This window comes from Oncorhynchus nerka, linkage group LG15 (assembly GCF_034236695.1).
Source record: "Oncorhynchus nerka isolate Pitt River linkage group LG15, Oner_Uvic_2.0, whole genome shotgun sequence".
NCBI classification, from domain to species: Eukaryota; Metazoa; Chordata; class Actinopteri; order Salmoniformes; family Salmonidae; genus Oncorhynchus; species Oncorhynchus nerka.
The window spans coordinates 67,860,720-67,880,193 of NC_088410.1; the positions used below are offsets into that span (position 1 = coordinate 67,860,720).

General features: G+C 41.9%; 1 protein-coding gene across 2 annotated transcripts; it reads left to right on the forward strand.

The window, feature by feature from the left end:
* The first annotated feature begins 2,290 nt into the window (after nucleotides 1–2,290).
* LOC115143180 (integrin beta-7-like) lies at nucleotides 2,291–18,004 on the forward strand. Of its 2 annotated transcripts, XM_029683323.2 has the most exons (15): nucleotides 2,298–2,445; nucleotides 4,382–4,461; nucleotides 10,488–10,683; nucleotides 11,308–11,478; nucleotides 11,615–11,856; nucleotides 12,025–12,180; nucleotides 12,328–12,423; nucleotides 13,739–13,828; nucleotides 14,329–14,475; nucleotides 14,596–14,786; nucleotides 15,199–15,425; nucleotides 15,539–15,746; nucleotides 16,202–16,395; nucleotides 16,733–16,893; nucleotides 17,223–18,004. In XM_029683323.2, the coding sequence occupies exons 1-15, from the start codon at nucleotides 2,382–2,384 to the stop codon at nucleotides 17,289–17,291; spliced, it is 2,292 nt and encodes a 763-aa protein (XP_029539183.1). In that variant the 5' UTR covers nucleotides 2,298–2,381; the 3' UTR covers nucleotides 17,292–18,004. The 2 variants fall into 2 exon arrangements, with proteins under 2 accessions (XP_029539184.1, XP_029539183.1); XM_029683324.2 differs by lacking the exon at nucleotides 17,223–18,004 and having other exon boundaries at nucleotides 2,291–2,445; nucleotides 16,669–16,893.
* The last annotated feature ends 1,470 nt before the right edge of the window (nucleotides 18,005–19,474 follow it).

Consider the following 19,474-nt stretch of genomic DNA (forward strand, 5'->3'; position numbering starts at 1 on the left):
GTGTTTGTACTTTCACTCTGCCAAAACAGTACACAGTTACAGTCTAATCAGGTCTTGTGTCTGGAAGTAGCCTAGACTAGCTAGCAAGCTAGCCAACTTCTTTTGCCAATTAGCTTCAGCTGGTTGGTGTGAGACTGTGGCAAAATTGGTTTGACTTTGGATAGCCTATCTGTGGGGCTAGTCAATAAATTACACAATGTAAATGGGACAATATTGTCATGTTGCACACCTTTTAGTTGTCTCATTAAATGCTTTCAATATGTGTACATGCATTTCTAAAAATGTATGTTTGGTTTGAGGTTTTTAAGTAATTGAAATGTGGAGCTATTGACATTTTAAAATTATATTGTGTAATACTGTTGGTCCCTAACTAGCACCATAGGGAAATCGAATGTCAAACCAAATTGACCGTGGGCATTATGATCTGGTCGCATGCAGCTGCGCTCCAGATTGATGATTACTTGGGTGCTGCCAGCTGTGGTCAGGATTGAAAACCCAACTCAAAGAGAAAACTGTTACAATAGGCTTCATTCCATGACATACACATTTTTCCTAATTATCACCAAATCTCCATTTTGGACCAGACTGACTTTATGACCAAAATGATACTATTTACACTTTGTAGTACATGCTGACACTAAAATAAATGTTTGTGACTCATATCGATGCCACATAGACCGTTTTCAAAACAAGAAGTTGCTTATTACGTTCAGTTGCTCTTATTAAAGCATGGGAAAATGCCAGTGCCAGCCAAATACACGTTTGGGATGGAGACTTAGCCACAGGAAGTAGGGGTGCTGAGGGTGCTGCACCCCCTTCAAAATCAGAATAAATGTATATATATATATAATTTTATTTGAGGAAAAAAAAAATATTTACAAAAGTAGTGTACTGAGCCTTCACTAGTTCTGTATTAGCGGACTGATATAGCCTTCTGTATGTAGCGTGAGCAAAGAAAATTACAGATTTCTTTCAGTAATTATCAGTTGGAGGGCCGTTCAGGCGCACATTTCCTAAGGTCACAAAGGGGCCGTAAAGTCTGAATCGGCCCCTTTGTAACCAAAGGCTGTCACCCAGCCAATCAGACAAGCTGCAATATTTCATCTGCGGTCTGTAGTTTGTGTTAATCAACGCCTGACCCATTTCAGACACCAGCCAACTTCCTTCCCAGAACATCTGCAGCGTGTTTATGTGTGTGTGAGAGAAAGAGAGAGAGAGAGAGAGAGAGAGAGAGAGAGAGAGAGAGAGAGCATATCTTTATTGAAGCCCATAGATTTGAGGCTATGATGCCCTAAAGACAAGTTCTAAGCAGGCCTTGAAATGTATGTGTAATGTATGTACAGCAGGTGGATGAACGTTGCGTGTACAGTAGGTGGATGAACGTTGGGTGTACAGTAGGTGGATGAACGTTGGGTGTACAGTAGGTGGATGAACATTGGGTGTACAGTAGGTGGATGAACGTTGGTTGTACAGCAGGTGGATGAACGTTGGGTGTACAGTAGGTGGATGAACGTTGGGTGTACAGTAGGTGGATGAACGTTGGGTGTACAGCAGGTGGATGAACGTTGGGTGTACAGTAGGTGGATGAACGTTGGGTGTACAGCAGGTGGATGAACGTTGGGTGTACAGTAGGTGGATGAACGTTGGGTGTACAGTAGGTGGATGAACGTTGGGTGTACAGTAGGTGGATGAACGTTGGGTGTACAGTAGGTGGATGAACGTTGGGTGTACAGTAGGTGGATGAACGTTGGGTGTACAGTAGGTGGATGAACGTTGGGTGTACAATAGGTGGATGAACGTTGGTTGTACAGTAGGTGGATGAACGTTGGGTGTACAGTAGGTGGATGAACGTTGGGTGTACAGTAGGTGGATGAACGTTGGGTGTACAGTAGGTGGATGAACGTTGGGTGTACAGTAGGTGGATGAACGTTGGGTGTACAGTAGCTGTGGATGAGAAAGCAAGTGTTTGTAAGTGTAAGAGTGATATTCAAATCACTACAATTATTTATTGAGATCATAACAGTATTGGAAGCTCTAGGGAACGTTTCTGAATTAGAAATAAGGTTTGGTTTAGCTTTGAGTTTCATTTCTCACATTAAGGAGACGGGAGAAAGCCTCTGGTTTCAATCTAGTGGCTCAAAATTAGTTAGTGATTATTTTTCTCGTTTCCAAGAGGGTCGACTAAGAAAACATGAGAAACGGAACATTGTGGGGTGTGTGGTTGACAACTTGTGAGAACTCAAGGGGAAGTGGCCTGTCTGCTGTGTTCTGTGCCCGCCTCCTGCTCCCTGCCTTCTCACGACGCTCTCTTGACTTTCTCTTTCTAGAAGAAGACCCTCATCCACTTGGTCTATCGCTCACTCCATTTATATCCTCAGGCAATGGTTGGGATCTTTATATTAGGGACCTTTCTCTTGTACTGTGTGGGACAGAACCAAATTCAAGGTAAGTGCACTGCCATCTACAACTACTAGTCAGGGTTGGGGGTATCCCATTTTAATAGAGGAATGGACTTGAAATTCTTATTCAATAATTAGAAAGTGTAATTTATTTCCAATGTTGATTTTGAAATCGTTGAGTAAGAATTCACTTCTGGAATTGACAAGCATTGACCCAAACCCTGGTACTGGTACCTGGCACAAGGCAGACATGGGAAATGGCAGGTCCATTATGAGAGCAGTATTTCCCCTATATTAATTTAACAAACCAAAGGCAAAATTGCCACGGGGAACAGGCCCTTGCTTTAACGGTCGACTTTGGGCACGAAAACAGTCCAACTTTCAAACAGAAATAGGGTGTGCCTTTGGTGATTCATCAATGTGTCTTTCTGGTCATGCAGGCCACAACCAACGTAGCTAGTTCGTTAGCTAAGATAGCCACTTGTAGCTAGCCAGTAACTCCTCCAGTATGTGTTGACGTCATTTCACAGGATTGGTTTTTGGATGGAAGCTGTAGAGATCGTTAAGATACACAGGAGGTTGGTGGCACATTAATTGGGGAGAACGGGCTCATGGTAATGACTGGAGCGGAATTAGTGGAATGGCAACAAATATATCAAATACATGGTTTCCAAGGTTTCCAGGTGTTTGATGCCAATTAATTCGCTCCGTTCCGACCATTATCATGAGCCGTCCTCCCCTCAGCAGCCTGTGGTAAGAAATTACAGATACGTTATATATTATTCATCTATTTAATTTAAGCATTAAATGACCTGGTATGACGGTGCATTGATCAGTTTAAATACTTTTTATTTAGTTTTACGTTTTTGCCCAACCTAAAAAAGTCAACCTAAAAAAAGGTAACTGTCCAGTGTTTCCAGATTTCTATGAAATATGACTTATCATTAATTAGAATATGAGTGAAATAGTTTTCTTTTCAAAAAATGGTAATTAAGTATGTTCAAAAGCCACTTTTCTGTGTTAGAATGGTGTGGGCGTTTACCGGCCATTAAAAATAAATATGCAAGGAGACCCCTGATTGGTCAGCTCACATCATCTTCTATGAGGAAATGGCAAGCATTTTTTTAACAATCTGTTTGAGATATATGTTTTTTTTCCCTCCAATTTATACTTTGGCTACAAATACGAGTATAGGGTCAACAACATTATTTAGGTAGGACTTTAAAACTGCAACATTTTTCTCTCTGCCCCATGGCAAAATGTGTTGAAATGCAGGAAGTTTGCTGTTTGTCCACCTACCCCAAAAATGAGTTTTGGGGCCTCCCGGGTGGCACAGGTCTAAGCCACTGCATCACAGTGCTAGCTGTGCCGCCATAGATTCTGGGTTCAAGCCCAGGCTCTGCCGCAGCTGGCCGTGACCGGGAGGCTCATGGGGCGATACACAATTGGCCCAGTGTTGTCCAGGGTTAGGGAGGGTTTGGACGGCAGGGATATCCTTGTCTCATTGTGCACTAGCGACTCCTGTGGCAGGAGCACAGTGCACGCTGACCAGGTCGCTGGGTGTATGGTGTTTCCTCCGACACATTGGTACGGCTGGCTGGATGGGTTGGATGTGTGTTGTGGCTTGGTTGGTTTGTGTTTCGGAGGACGCGTGGCTCTCAACCTTCGCCTCTCCCAAGTCCGTACGGGAGTATGAGACAAGACAGTAACTACTATTTATTGGGGAGAAAAAGGGGTAAAATAATAAATTTAAGAAATCAGTTATACTTTACATCCCCCTCAACATACCCCTCATACCCCCTAGAACTGCAGGAAATGTGTTTTAAAATTTCAAACAAATTTCACCGTCTACTGTTCTTCCCCCCCCAATATGTACGCCACAAGTTCGCCCTTGTAGTAGACCCTCCTAGACCTCTGCTGTGAATTTGTGCCTGAGAGAGTCAGGGATCATTAATGATGTCACTGTTGTATTTCTGTTTCAGGGGTCCCCCAAGGATGTGTGTCCCAGCCCTCATGTTCAGCTTGCCTGAGGAGCCCTGGATGTGCCTGGTGCAAACACAAGGTCAGCTTTATCATGCATCATCTGGCTTGCTGCTGCTTCCTCATTTCTTTGTTTCAAACTGTTGCATGTTTTATCCTTGAGTGTTGCTGTACTTTGGACTTGATTGCTTTGTGAGTTGGCTTCTCTGTGGACAACATGTGGGACGACGGCATTAGGCCATTCACACTGTAGGAGTTACTTACAATAGGATCAAGTACAATTATTTGTCACATGCGTCGTAAACAACAGTGAAATGCTTACTTACGGGTCCTTCCCAATAATACAGAGAGGGAAAAAAAGAGAAATAGTAGGAAAAAAGAAGAAGAAAAACAAGGGGTAGTGGGTCTTCACTGCAGGCTGAATGGTGAAAATCTTTTGCAACTTGGGTGAGATCATAGACAATGATGTCCCATCAAGCTCATGTAAGATTTTGTGGATGTTATATTTTCAACATTTTCAATAGCTTCTACAGTTCAGCAGACATTTTACTTACAGTTATGGGTTTAATTATACAGGACCTTAAATTTAATGGTGGAAGAGATCACGTGACGTGTCAAACACTTTACCTCCTTACCTCCTGGTGATAAGAGGTGTGAATGGTTAGATTGATGGAAAGCCCGTTAGGTCAAGTGAATGTTTACATTTGTCCTTCACATTGTTATACATTTAGAGGAAAAGTTATTTTCCAATCGTTTCATTCTGAACATAACATATTCTTTGTTCTGTTCCACTGTTCGGACCAGCAAAATAAAGTTCTGAACCAGTTCAAACCAAAAACAAGTAAAAATGACATTTAGTTCAACATTAAATTACTTTACCAATGGATAGAGCAGCTTGCTGTGGAGTGGGCAAGCTATGTACATGCATTGGTCAGAAAGGTGTAGTGTAGAGTGTAACATTCCAATAGAATTTTGCGTGTGAGGAGAGTGCTGGGCATGAAGCGCTGGGCATCTTGTTGTTATGACATGCATTATCTGAATTAGGCCCACAGTATTATACCTACGGAGGAGCGGCTTCTATGAAGGAACTTTGAATGTCTTTGAACTTCAGAGAGTTGGCTTAACTAACATTGGACCAGAGCTAGCTGTTAATCATGAGTTCCATTACATTACACATAATGCCACCTAGAATTTTCGAGAGCTAACAAGCTAGCTAGCTAACTAACAAGCTTGTGTGTGCAGAGCGGCACCATAATTCAAATAAAAACACGTCTTAGCTTTTTGTAGTTAATAAATCCAATGTGAAACGTGAAAACTATAGTATCCTTAACTAGCATTGAAAAGATAATCCATCGTTCTCTAATTCAAAATCTCTCTCCCTAATTTCTGAATCACACCTGTAATGTCAGTAGTTACAGTAGACTATGCATGGTTCGGAGGGAGGGGAGGGGCAGGTAGCCTACACACACACACACACACACACACACACACACACACACACACACACACACACACACACACACACACACACTGGCAAAGATTTACAGCTGGCAGGCAGACACTGGAATACGTTTATGAGTGACAGTGAGGTCTTTGTGTAGGCAATTTGTTGCATGTTTTGTGGGACTATAAAAAAATTACTTGAACGTAAAATTACTTTTCTGATCCGGAACAGTATATATCACTTTTGTTTTCATTTCTGATTCTATTCCTAGAAAAATTTCATCATTTTCAGGTTCTCTTTCTGTTCCCTGAACCGGCTCCAACCCCTGGCTATAACTGTTAGAATATCTTCTCTTTCTAGATCCTCAACCATTTATACTAGTGTCAAATTACAGACATATGGCACTGTATAGGTTCTTCACCATAGCACTACTCATTAAACAAAGTGTAGTGGCTAGGTTCTAAGATTCCAAAAGGACACTTCTATAGACCAGACCTGGGTTCAAATACTATTTCAAATATCTCAATTACTTTCACATACCTTTTGAAGTAAATATTCAGATATATTTTATTTGAAAAAACAAGTAGTTGAATAGTATAATGTATTTGGAAATAGACTTGGAAAGTTTTTGAAAACTCAAATACACTGACTCAAATACACTGACTCAAATACACTGACTCAAATACACTCCCATGCATTTAACCCAGGTTTTTGAAAATACTCTCAATTACAATTTGGTAGACTATTTTTTTTTTTTTTTTAACAAATAATCATTCCAAATACTCAAATAAAAGTACTTGTTGTGGGTTGTGTATTTGAAAATTCTCAATGTTTTTATTTACATACAGTGGCAAGAAAAAGTATGTGAACCCTTTGGAATTACCTGGATTTCTGCAGAAATTGGTCATCAAATTTGATCTGATCTTCATCGAAGTCACAACAATAGACAAACATAGCGTGCTTAAACTAATAACACACAAATTATTGTATTTTTATTGCCTATATTGAATACATCATTTAAACATTCACAGTGTAGGTTGGAAAAAGTATGTGAACACCTAGGCTAATGACTTCTCCAAAAGCTAATTGGAGTCAGGAGTCAGCTAACCTGGAGTCCAATCAATGAGGCGAGATTGGAGATGTTGGTTAGAGCTGCCTTTCCCTATAAAAAACACACACAAAATATGAGTTTGCTATTCACAAGAAGCATTGCCTGATGTCAACCATGCCTCGAAACAAAAAAGATCTCAGAAGACCTAAGATTAAGAATTGTTGACTTGCATAAAGCTGGAAAGGGTTACTAAAAAAAAAAGTATTTCTAAAAGCCTTGATGTTCATCAGTCCACAGCAAGACAAATTGTCTATAAATGGAGAAAATTCAGCACTGTTGCTACTCTCCCTAGGAGTGGCCATCCTGCAAAGATGACTGCAAGAGCACAGCGCAGAATGCTCAATGAGGTAGAGAACAATCCTAGAGTGTCAGCTGAAGACTTACAGAAATCTCTGGAACATGCTAACATCTCTGTTGACGAGTCTACGATATGTAAAACACTAAACAAGAAGGGTGTTCATGGGAGGACACCAAAAAAAAAACATTCCTGAACATCTGAAGTTTGCAAAAGTGCACCTGGCTGTTCCACAGTGCTACTGGCAAAATATTCTGTGGACAGATGAAACTATCGTTGAGTTGTTTTGGAAGGAACACACAACACTGTGTGTGGAGAAAAAAAGGCACAGCACATCAAAACCTCATCCCAACTGTAAAGTATGGTGGAGGGAGCATCATGGTTTGGGGATGCTTTGCTGCCTCAGGGCCTGGACAGCTTGCTATCATCAACGGAAAAATTGAATTTCCAAGTTTATCAAGACATTTTGCAGGAGAATGCTAATTATATCTGTTCGCCAATTGAAGCTCAACAGATGTTGGGTGATGCAACAGGACAACGACCCAAAACACAGAAGTAAATCAATTACAGAATGGCTTCAACAGAAGAAAATGTGCCTGCTGGAGTGGCCCAGTCAGAGTCCTGAACTCAACCCGATTAAGGTGCTGTGACCTCAAGAGAGCAGTTCACACCAGACATCCCAAGAATATTGCTAAACTGACACAGTTTTGTAAAGAGGAATGGTGCAAAATTCCTCCTGACCGTTGTTGAAGAAAGAGTACCAAGATGGCTGCACGGTGGCTTCAATGGCTAATTGATTTGAACCCAGGTCTGCTATAGCCACTTTTACAAAGACTGGTTCCAACACGTTTTCCCCATTTAAAGACTTAAGAGAGTTATTGTTCTAGTTGCAATTCAAATGTAATTTATTACTCACAAATAGGTCCAGGTTTGTCACAGATTCCAGTTGATGAATGGTAAAACAAAGCAATAGATTCTGGGTGTTCTAAACAGATTCCAGTTGATGAATGGTAAAACAAAGCAATAGATTCTGGGTGTTCTAAACAGATTCCAGTTGATGAATGGTAAAACAAAGCAATAGATTCTGGGTGTTCTAAACAGATTCCAGTTGATGAATGGTAAAACAAAGCAATAGATTCTGGGTGTTCTAAACAGATTCCAGTTGATGAATGGTAAAACAAAGCAATAGATTCTGGGTGTTCTAAACAGATTCCAGTTGATGAATGGTAAAACAAAGCAATAGATTCTGGGTGTTCTAAACAGATTCCAGATAATATTGATGAAGTCACAAATGTATAATGCACAAAGGTAAAAAGGATGAAAAAAAGATATACATTAATGATTAAGTAAATGGTTCCAATGGTTGAAAACGGTACAGATTTGTAACAACTTTTCCATTTAAAAAATACTAATCTCAAAACTAGACATTTTGCAGATATAGTCTGCAAGGCTTTATAGTCTCAAAAGGCCTTGATTATACATATCATAGGTTCTGGTCCTCTTTTTAAATTATTTTGATTTTTTTTCACCACAATTTCAGACGAATTGCCAATACATAAGCTTTTTTTTATGGTAAAAATAAATAAATACAGGTGCCTTAAAGTGTTGGTCCTGTGTTTCATGAGCTGAAATAAAAGATCCCAGAAATGTTCCATACTCACAAAAAGATTATTTCTCTCAAAATTGGTGCACAAATGTGTTAACATCCCTATTAGTGAGCATTTCTCCTTTGCCAAGATAGTACATCCACCTGACAGGTGTGGCATATCAAGAAGCTAATTAAATAGCATGATCATTACACAGGTGCACCTTGTGCGGGGGCTAATAAAAGCCTACACTCAAATGTGCAGTTTTGTCACACACCACAATGCCACAGATGTCTCAAATTTTGATGGATTGTGCAATTGGCATGCTGACTGCAGGAATATCCACCACAGCTCTTGCCAGATAATGTTATGTTCATTTCTCTACCATAAGCCACCTTCAATGTTATTTTTGAGAATTTATCAGTACGTCCAACCGGCCTCATAACCGTAGACCACGTGTATAGCGTCGTGTGGGTTTGCTGATGTCAACATTGTGAACAGAGTGCCCCATGGTGGCGGCGGGGTTATGGTGTGGTTAGGCATAGGCTACGGAAAACCAACACAATTGCATTTTATCGATGGCAATTTGAATGCACAGAGATACCGTGATGAGATCTTGAGGCCCATTGTCGCGCCATTCATCTGCCGCCATCACCTCAGGTTTCAGCATGATAATGCACAGCTCCATATCACAAAACTTGGAAGCTGAAAATGTCCCAGTTCTTCCATGGCCTCCATACTTACCAGACATGTCCCCCATTGAGCATGTTTGGGATGCTCTGGATCGACATGTACGACAGCATGTTCCAGTTCCTGCCAATATCCAGCAACTTCGCACAGCCATTGAAACCGAACATTCCACAGACCACAATCAACAGCCTGATCAACTCAGAAAGTAGGACAGCATCAGAAAGTAGGACAGATTTCATCGCACGCTTATGTTGCTTAGATTTTTGAAGATTATCAGTGAGGCTCTTGCTCACAATTAAAAACGGTTTTATTGTTTCAAGTTAATACTTCAAGTCAGCTGACAAATCCCACTGGGCACAGGTGTCAGTTCAAGGTCAATTTCACATTGTTTAACGTAATTTCATTGAAATTAATGGAAACAGCATTGAATCAACCCGTGTGTGCCCAGTGGATTGTCTTATTCAGAATCAGTAAACACACTGTCTTGCTTGGGTGCTCATGTCTTACACAACGTGTGTATGTTCCCTATCCTGCTCTCAGTTTGGGGTTGATAATTGAATGGTGTATTGTGCTGCTGTAGCGCTCTGTGGTTTCCTAAACTAGTCGTGCAACTGATGTCAGACTAACTTCCGTCTTTCTATTCTATTTCCACATGCATTTCCTGTTAATTTATGTGGTATATATTTTGGTGATACATTCAAATGCTTGTTGGCTTTGACTTTAACTCTGTCATTTCTCCCTGCAACCAAAACCTTCTTCCCCAAAGCAACAGTCTAATTTATAGGTCCTATCTATAATAATGACATGTCCTATGTATCTTTAAAGATAATAATTATACAGAGATGTACCCCCATCTGTTGGATTGACAGCAGGTAGGCCCACATGATAATCTGGCAACCCACGTGTATGAGTCAGTGTTTTATTTTCTATATCCTTAGTCTGACACACTGAACTAAGACCATAATACACATCCTCCTGACAGGACTTTCTGAAGTCTGGAGAGTCCAGTGAGCGGAGGTGTGACACTGCTGAGTCTCTGAGGACCAGGCGTTGTGAGCAGATGGACATCATCAACCCCCGATTAGATCCAGTCTTTCTGAAGAATAATGATCTCAGCAGCAACTCAGATAATGTGGTCCAGCTTAAGCCACAAAACCTCCTCTTCAAACTCAGAGTCGGTGAGAGTTATATGACTCTTCCTAAAAGGAAGTATTTCTCAGAATACAAACAGGGACAGGTCTGAAATCTGAAATACAAACAGGGACAGGTCTGAAATCTGAAATTCAAACAGGGACAGGTCTGAAATCTGAAATACAAACAGGGACAGGTCTGAAATCTGAAATACAAACAGGGACAGGTCTGAAATCTGAAATACAAACAGGGACAGGTCTGAAATCTGAAATACAAACAGGGACATGTCTGAAATCTGAAATACAAACAGGGACAGGTCTGAAATCTGAAATACAAACAGGGACAGGTCTGAAATCTGAAATACAAAAAGGGACAGGTCTGAAATCTGAAATTCAAACAGGGACAGGTCTGAAATCTGAAATACAAACAGGGACATGTCTGAAATCTGAAATACAAACAGGGACAGGTCTGAAATCTGAAATACAAACAGGGACAGGTCTGAAATCTGAAATTCAAACAGGGACAGGTCTGAAATCTGATATTTGTAGTGGTGCTTTATAGATTATTTTTGAAGCCGTGCAAAGTAATAGAAATAACGACATCATGTGAAGTATTGTAGTGATGCATGTATTTGCAGTTAATAACTGTTCTAGCTGACCCGTTTGTTTTAGGAGTCCCTCAGACCTTCAATGTCTCATTCAAGAGAGCTGAGGGCTACCCCATAGACCTGTACTACCTGATGGACCTGTCCTTCTCCATGAAGGACGACCTGGACACCATCAAGAACCTAGGCCAGGACATCCTCTCTGCACTGAAAAAAGTCACCCAGAAGGTCCGCATTGGTGAGTGCTGAGGAGACAGACTTTTGCAGAAGATAGGATTTCATGTCAGGATTTCAATCAACTGTGTGTAGTCATCCGAATATGCCACCTCTCCTCATCCTGTCCATCTTTATCCCTCTCCTCTCTCCGCTGTCAGGCTTCGGCTCATTTGTAGACAAGGTGGCTCTGCCATACGTCAGCCAGGTGAAGGCCAAGAAGAATAACCCCTGTCCCAACCGCCTGAACATCTGTCAACCTGCCTTCAGCTTCCAAAATATTCTGAGACTCACAGAAGACGTGGACGAGTTCAAGACCAGGGTCAGCGACCAGATCATCTCTGGAAACCTGGACTCCCCCGAGGCAGGCTTTGACGCAATCATGCAGGCAGCTGTCTGCCAGGTAGTGTCATACATAACCAAACACAGTCACCTCCACTTTATAGATTGGAGGCAAGGATGTCTAGAACATCCATATTTCTTTTTCTATGGGTTTTTCCTTCTTTCTTTCTCTCTCTCTTACTTGCCTCACACCATCTCTGTCACTCTGTGTCTCTCTCTTTCCTTCCAGAGTGTGATTGGTTGGAACAATGTCACCCGGATCCTGGTCTACACGTCAGATGACACCTTCCATATTGCCGGGGATGGCAGGCTGGCTGGTATATCCGAGCCTCATGACGGCATGTGCCACCTCAATGGCACTGGCTTCTACGATGGCACTAAATATGTGAGTTATCAAGAGAGAAGAAGGGTGATCAACACTTAGAAGACGTGAGCTTGTTTCAGTGATAGGGGCTAACATTTATTGCAGGAGAACTGGGGTACTACAACATCTTTCTGTGGTTATTTAATCCACTTCCTGTATATGTCTCAGGACTACCCATCGGTTGGCCAGCTTGCCAGGGTCCTGGCAGCCAATAACATCCAGCTCATCTTTGCTGTCACCGAGGACAGTGTTGCTGCCTACAAGGTCAGAACTGACAGGAGAGGTTGTTTGTAAGAGCAGATTACAGAATGTCACAAAATGTTTATCAAATAGCCCTTCTTACATCAGCTGATATATCAAATTGCTGTACAGAAACCCAGCCTAAAACCCCAAACAGCAAGCAATGCAGGTGTAGAAGCACGGAGGCTAGGAAAAACTCCCTAGAAAGGCCAAATCCTAGGAAGAAACCTAGAGAGGAACCAGACTATAAGGTGTTGCCAGTCCTCTTCTGGCTGTGCCAGGTGGATATTATAACAGAACATGGCCAAGATGTTTAAATGTTCATATATGACCAGCATGCTCAAATAATAATAATCACAGTAGTTGTCGAGGGTGCAGCAAGTCAGCACCTCAGGAGTAAATGTCAGTTGGCTTTTCATAGCCAATCATTGAGAGTATCTCTACTGCTCCTGCTGTCTCTAGAGAGTTGAAAACAGCAGGTCTGGGACAGGTAGCATGTCCGGTGAACAGGTCAGGGTTCTATAGCCGCAGGCAGAACAGTTGAAACTGGAGCAGCAGCACGGCTAGGTGGACTGGGGACAGCAAGGGGTCATCATGCCAGGTAGTCCTGAGGCATGGTCCTAGGGCTCAGGTCCTCCGAGAGAGAAAGAAAGAAAGAAAGAATTAGAGAGAGCGTACTTAAATTCACACAGGACACCGGATAAGACAGGAGAAATTCTCCAGAAAAATGGCCCAAATGGAAAAAAGGCCCAATGCAGTCAAAAACATGATTTCTCTGTGTTTTCTATATATTTCCACACTGTGAGGTTGGAATAATACTGTGAAATTGTGAAAAGGATGATAATACCCTTTTAGTGTAAGAGCTGTGTTAAAGACCACCTGAAATTTCAGGCTGTTTTGGTGGGATGAAGTTTTGGCCTGCCTGGTGACATGAGTTAATAGACCAATAAGAAAGAGAGTTCCAAACCTTTCTGCCAATAACAGCTAGTTTTCATTATCCATTCCCCACTAAGACCACTTCCAGACAGTCCCAGCAAAATTCTTGCTTGAGAAACTTCTGTATGCTAAGAAGTTATTTTTGTTTCATTTTTACCATTTTACAAACAATCACAGTAAGGTACTTAATTGTTACTCAGAAATGCTTTGATGTTGAGATAAAAACAGCTGCCTTGGACCTTTAACCTCAGTATTTATACCTCCTCCCATCTCTCTCTATTGTGCCCATACCTACACACACACACACACACGCATGCACGCACGCACGCACGCACGCACGCACGCACGCACGCACGCACGCACGCACGCACGCACGCACGCACACACACACACACTTCTCTAGGCATTGAGTAAACTAATCCCTCAGTCAGTGGTGGGGGTCCTGAAGAACGACTCCAGCAACGTGGTCCTGCTCATCTCAGAGGCCTACAGTGTGAGTATCTCAAGCTTAGAATACAGTTAACAAGCTACTGCAAAATGGCGAATGGCTGCAATGACCAAAAAATAGGAATGCTTTATTTGAAACAGAGATGCTGAAGCTGGAAATAAAAGCATGTCTGTGGTTATGCTCATGAGTCACACTGCAGACTAAAAGGGTAGAACCTACTCATACGTATTTTCATTGGAAACCATAGCATCATGGTTACCTACTGATCTACAGTATATAGTGTGCGCTGTCCTCTCACAGGTCTAAAAATAGGCTATGGCAAATTATGTCTAAATCTTCCTAGTGGGGACTTCAAAGGTTTCATACATGATAGACCTACATTTCTCTAGATAGGAATATGTTAAAATAGAGAAATATATACTACTTTTGCAAATGCATTACTTACAAACAAAAGTGGCTTTGCAATGAAAAGCCATTTATTGGACACATAGACATAGATGTAACATCATCAGCAGTTCTATCTGGTAATGCATATCTATTCACAGAACCTGTCCTCCACCATCTTACTGGAGCACCATGAAGCTCCCTCAGATCTGGATGTGACCTACAGATCCCACTGCACCCCTGAAAAGGGGGACAACACCCATTGGCAGAGGAGGGGCGAGTGCATGAACGTCAAGCTCAACCAGCAGGTCTGGCAAGAGATCCTAATGTGAATAAGAACAGCAAAGCTCATGTCTTCAAAGGATTTAGTCATGTAACTTGGACTGAAAGAACATTTTGCTGTGTATTATCCCCTCTCTTGCTCCCAGGTCAACTTCACGGTAAGCCTGAACATTTCAACATGTCTAAAGGAGAAGCAGACGTTTTCCCTAAAACTGCAGGGCATCAGCGAGACCCTGAAGGTCTCTGTGGAAACCCTGTGTGACTGTGACTGCCAAGACAGAGAAGAACAGTCCTCACACTGCAATGAAATTGGAACGCTCACCTGCGGCATCTGCAGGCAAGTCCTAAAATTAGGACTAGAACTCACAGCACCTCCTGTTTGGTGAGATAGAGAACTGTGCTTACAAACTGCACAGAGTGAGGGAAACAGCTGCAGTCTGCAGTCTGACTGTTACCATAGAGCAGTAAACTAGTTTTTGTAGTCAAAGAAATGTATCAAAGATATACTGTATATTATCAAAACTTCAGGTGATTCAAGCCAATTGTTCTCCAGAGAAAGTGAATACAGAGAAAGTGATTAAAGTGTTGTTTAGATACTGATGAGTAGGAATAGGAGTCTTCTCTGATCACGTAACCTGACCAGAAACAACTCCTGGCCCAAAATAGGCTATAAGTATCAGAATTTTCCCTGTTTTTGTGTTGTTTTCCCCTGGCTTTTCATAGTTTTTGTAAAATACTATGCCCTTTAGCTGTGATGAGGGTCACCTGGGTCAGAGGTGTGAGTGTGAGCGGCCTAAGGACATGACCTCTGCCGAATCTATGGCCGCAACATGTCGCCAAGACAACTCCTCGCAGCTGTGCAGTGGGCATGGGAGCTGTGAGTGTGGCATGTGTATGTGTCAGGGCACCCACCGCGGCAATTTTTGCCAATGTGATGACAACAGCTGTGCCCGCCACAACAACATGCTCTGCGGTGGTGAGTAAACTCAAACAGTTAGTTCCTGCCATGCATTTTGATTGGCTGAAGAATGTGTTCCTTAAGTGTATTTTATTGCAGCCCATTTTTCAGCCATGTGATGTCTTCTGCAGGTAATGGGCAGTGTGAATGTGGAACATGTAAGTGTAATGCCAATTACACAGGCTCTGCATGTGACTGTTCCACCCTCACCGACCAGTGCAGGACTGCTGGGAAGCTGTGCAATGGCCAGGGAACATGCCAGTGTAACCAGTGCCAGTGCAACAAAGACTTCTTTGGCATAAACTGCTCAAAGATTGCTAACGCATGCCCAAAATTCCTGTGAGTACAAGACAATAACTTAAAGTGAGTTTGGATTGAGTTGACAAAGCTTAGGTCTTGAATAGTGACCGTACAGCAACAGTTTACTTTTGCTACAATAAAATCCCCAAAAGTCCCCACAAGGATAGTAAAACAAGGAAAATTCTCCCTCGTGGGGATATTTCCCCCGTCCACGTGAGGACAAATTCTATTATAAGATCAGGGGTTAGAGTTAGGGTTAGAATTAGGGTTAGGGTAAGGGTTAGGAGTTAGGTTTAGGATTTAGGTTAGGGTTAAGGTTAGGTTTAGGGTTTAAGGTCAAGGTTATGGTTATGGTAAGGGTAAGGGTTAGGTTTAAGGTTAGGGGTTAAGGAAAACAGAATTTTGAATATAAATGAAGGTCCCCACGAGGATAGAACAACAAAACGTGTGTGTGTGTACCTTCAGTATGTCTGTTAACCTGTCTTTATGTCCAGGGACTGTGTGACATGTGAATTGGACAATAAAAAGATTAGCGGCCTAAAGAGTAACTGCAGCCAACTCTGTGGCTCAGTCAAGCTTACTTGGATGAAGGGACCCCAGGAGTTCCCCTGCAGTAAAGACACCATCTCCTACAAAGTGGAGCTGTTGTCTGATGGCAACATCCTGATCTTCTACGCAGATCTGCCTCGTGAGACCTTAAATTTATCTCTAATCATCATCCTTTAGTTTCATTTTATGTTCTAATGTTTTCACTTCTTCGGATCTCACTGCTCATTGTAGCAATTTATAATATTACTAGTGTTTAGGCTCACCTAAAAAAGACTATTCCTATTATGTATTTTTTCTGCCCTATACTGCTATAGTTGTTTGATCAAATATTATTTACATTAGACAAAAAGTTTGTTCAATATTTGAAGCTGTATTATAATTGGGGTTTTCCTTACCATGTGACCTGACCAAGGAAACTGGGGCCCAGTCAGGACACATGTTCTACTACAACCGCTTCCTCTCCACATTCCTGGCAGGCTCTATTGACAAGACTTACGTGATCATCGGCAGCTCTGTGTCCAGCATCATCTTCATCGGCATCGCAGTGATCCTCATCAGCAGGCTTATGCTAGAGCTCCACTACCGGAGAGAGTATGACAGCTTCCTCAAAGCAAAGGAGGCCGAAGTCTGGCAAGATGTGAGAGAAAGAACAGCACACACATGACAATGAATCACCATGACGTGAGATAGGCTAAATGTCCCTGCAATAACTGGTTGCTTGTCATAACCAAATAACTTTCTATTATTCTGTTTCATAGTTTTTTACATGAATAGCGGATTTCATCATTGTTTGTGTGAATATGTTTGGTCTTTTTGTGGTTGTTTAGTATTGATCCTAAAGAAAATAATCAACTTAATGAGTCTTTAATGCAAGATTTGTAAGGTTAGGTGTTGAAATTGATTGATGATAACATGATGCTCCCTCTGTACTAAACTGCTCTCTTGTTTGGTCCTTTTGTGTTTCAGATGAAAAATCCCTTGTTCCAGGATGCCACGACCGTGGTCATGAACCCCATGCACGTTCAAGAGGACTGATCCAAACCATTAGACTCTAAAGCCAACAAACACTTTCATTCCAGAAAACCCGTGATCTACTGTAATAAGTGAAAGCCAGACCATACTGTATGCCGATCATAACTTCAGGGAACCGCAAGAACCGTCTGTTGCTAAGAGGATCAAAGACTTTGTCATGAGAACATTACATTCTATTTCCCTGTATTTCAAGGCCAATACGTATTTCAGATATGATTTGCAGCACGTTTATTCCCATACTCACTTATTGGTTCTCTTCAATTTGATTGCTTCCTCTTGTTGTACAGGAGTAGTAGTGAGACCACTCCACTCTCTCTCAACGTTCAGTCTTTTTCTCATGATGAAGTCCCCCATCTCCTTATGTCCTCCTTCTCCTCTGCATTTGTCTGTTTATTTAAACATTTGATAGTTCAAATGTTCTGAAGTTGGTATGAATGATTAAGTCTTGTGAAGGGTCATTTGTTTTTAGTCTGTGCATTTAGTCTGTGCATTTAGTTTGTGTTGCATTATATTCCGTTTTTCTTAATGAATTATTTTTGAATAATTATTATCAGCTGAATCATATTTCAAATGATTCTCTGTACAGTGTATTAATTAAGTAGGCCTATGTGAGCACTGTGTGATTGAAATGATATAGTACCGTTTTTAATTATATCAATTATAATAAAGTAATTTGTAGTGTAATGAGCAGGCAATAAAGGAGGGAAAAACATGAACCAGACAGATGTCAAAATTATTATTAAACTAAGATTAGTCTCTCGTCAGACTCCACACCGTCTATGAGAAAAAAAGTGGTAACTCACTGTGCTGGACAATAAGGCTGGTGTTTTTATAAGGCTAGACATTTTCCAATCCTCACTCAACCAGCAACACGTGCCAGTATTGTGGAAAAACTCAATAATTATACCCAATTCCTCTGTGCTGAATGACTACCGCCCTGTCGCCTTGACATCCTTAGTAATGAAATGCCTTGAGAAAATTGTGAAAGTCATATTCTCAGTGTCACCCAGAAGCTTCTCAACCCATTTCACTTTGCCTATCAGCCTAGCAGAGGAGTTGATTATGCCATTCTTACCCTCCTTAACATGGTCTATATTTGATTTATCTTTTATTTTTCCAGGTAAGTTGAATGAGAACACATTCTCATTTGCAGCAACAACCTGGGGAATAGTTACAGGGGAGAGGAGGGGGATGAATGAGCCAATTGTAAACTGGGGATTATTAGGTGACCGTGATGGCCCGATTGGGAATTTAGCCAGGACACCAGGGTTAACACCCCTACTCTTACGATAAGTGCCATGGGATCTTTAATGACCGCAGAGAGTCAGGACACCCATTTCACATCCCATCCGAAAGACTGCACCCTACACTGGGCAGTGTCCCCAATCACTGGCCTGGGGCATTGGGATATTTTTTAGACCAGAGGAAAGAGTGCCTCCTACTGGTCCTCCAACACCACTTCCAGCAGCATCTTGTCTCCAATCCAGGGACTGACCAGGACCAACCCTGCTTAGCTTCAGAAGCAAGCCAGCTGTGGTATGCAGGGTGGTATGCTACTGGCTAGACATCTGGAGGGTGCCAAATCCCATGTCAGGGTTCTGTTTGTTGACTTTTCTTCTGCCTTCAACACAATACAGCCTTACATTCTGGCACAGAGACTCATTCGGGACTTCTCCATAGGGGTGGCAGCGTAGCCTAGTGGTTAGAGCGTTGGACTAGTAACCGCAAGGTGTGAGTTCAAACCCCCGAGCTGACAAGGTACAAATCTGTCGTTTTGCCCCTGAACAGGCAGTTAACCCAGGCCGTCATTGAAAATAAGAATGTGTTCTTAACTGACTTGCCTGGTTAAATAAAGGTATAAAAATTTAAAAAATAGATTGGGGCTGGTTTTGTGGCTGTTGGACTTCCTGAGCCAACGCTCACAGCGAGTCAAAATAGGTCCCCACGTGTCGGATACACGCAATACCAACACAGGGTCTCCTCAGGGATCTGTTTTGTCCCCACTCCTGTACATCTTGTACACTAATAGTTGTACTAGTTCCCATACTGACAGACACCTCGTTAAGTTCGCTGATGACACTGCCTTGATCAGCCTGTTGCATGATGACGAGGAACATCATGGCTTTGTAGAGTTGTGTGAGGAATCACACCTGGTCCTCAATACCAACAAGACAAAGAGATGTGCA

Excerpts from the sequence above, each read along its gene's own strand:
- LOC115143180 (XM_029683323.2), top strand. The coding sequence starts at position 2,382 with ATGGTTGGGATCTTTATATTAGGGACCTTTCTCTTGTACTGTGTGGGA. Across the intron at positions 10,684-11,307 it reads CCTCTTCAAACTCAGAGTCG|GAGTCCCTCAGACCTTCAAT; the intron begins GTGAGAGTTATA and ends CGTTTGTTTTAG. Across the intron at positions 14,787-15,198 it reads CTCACCTGCGGCATCTGCAG|CTGTGATGAGGGTCACCTGG; the intron begins GCAAGTCCTAAA and ends TATGCCCTTTAG.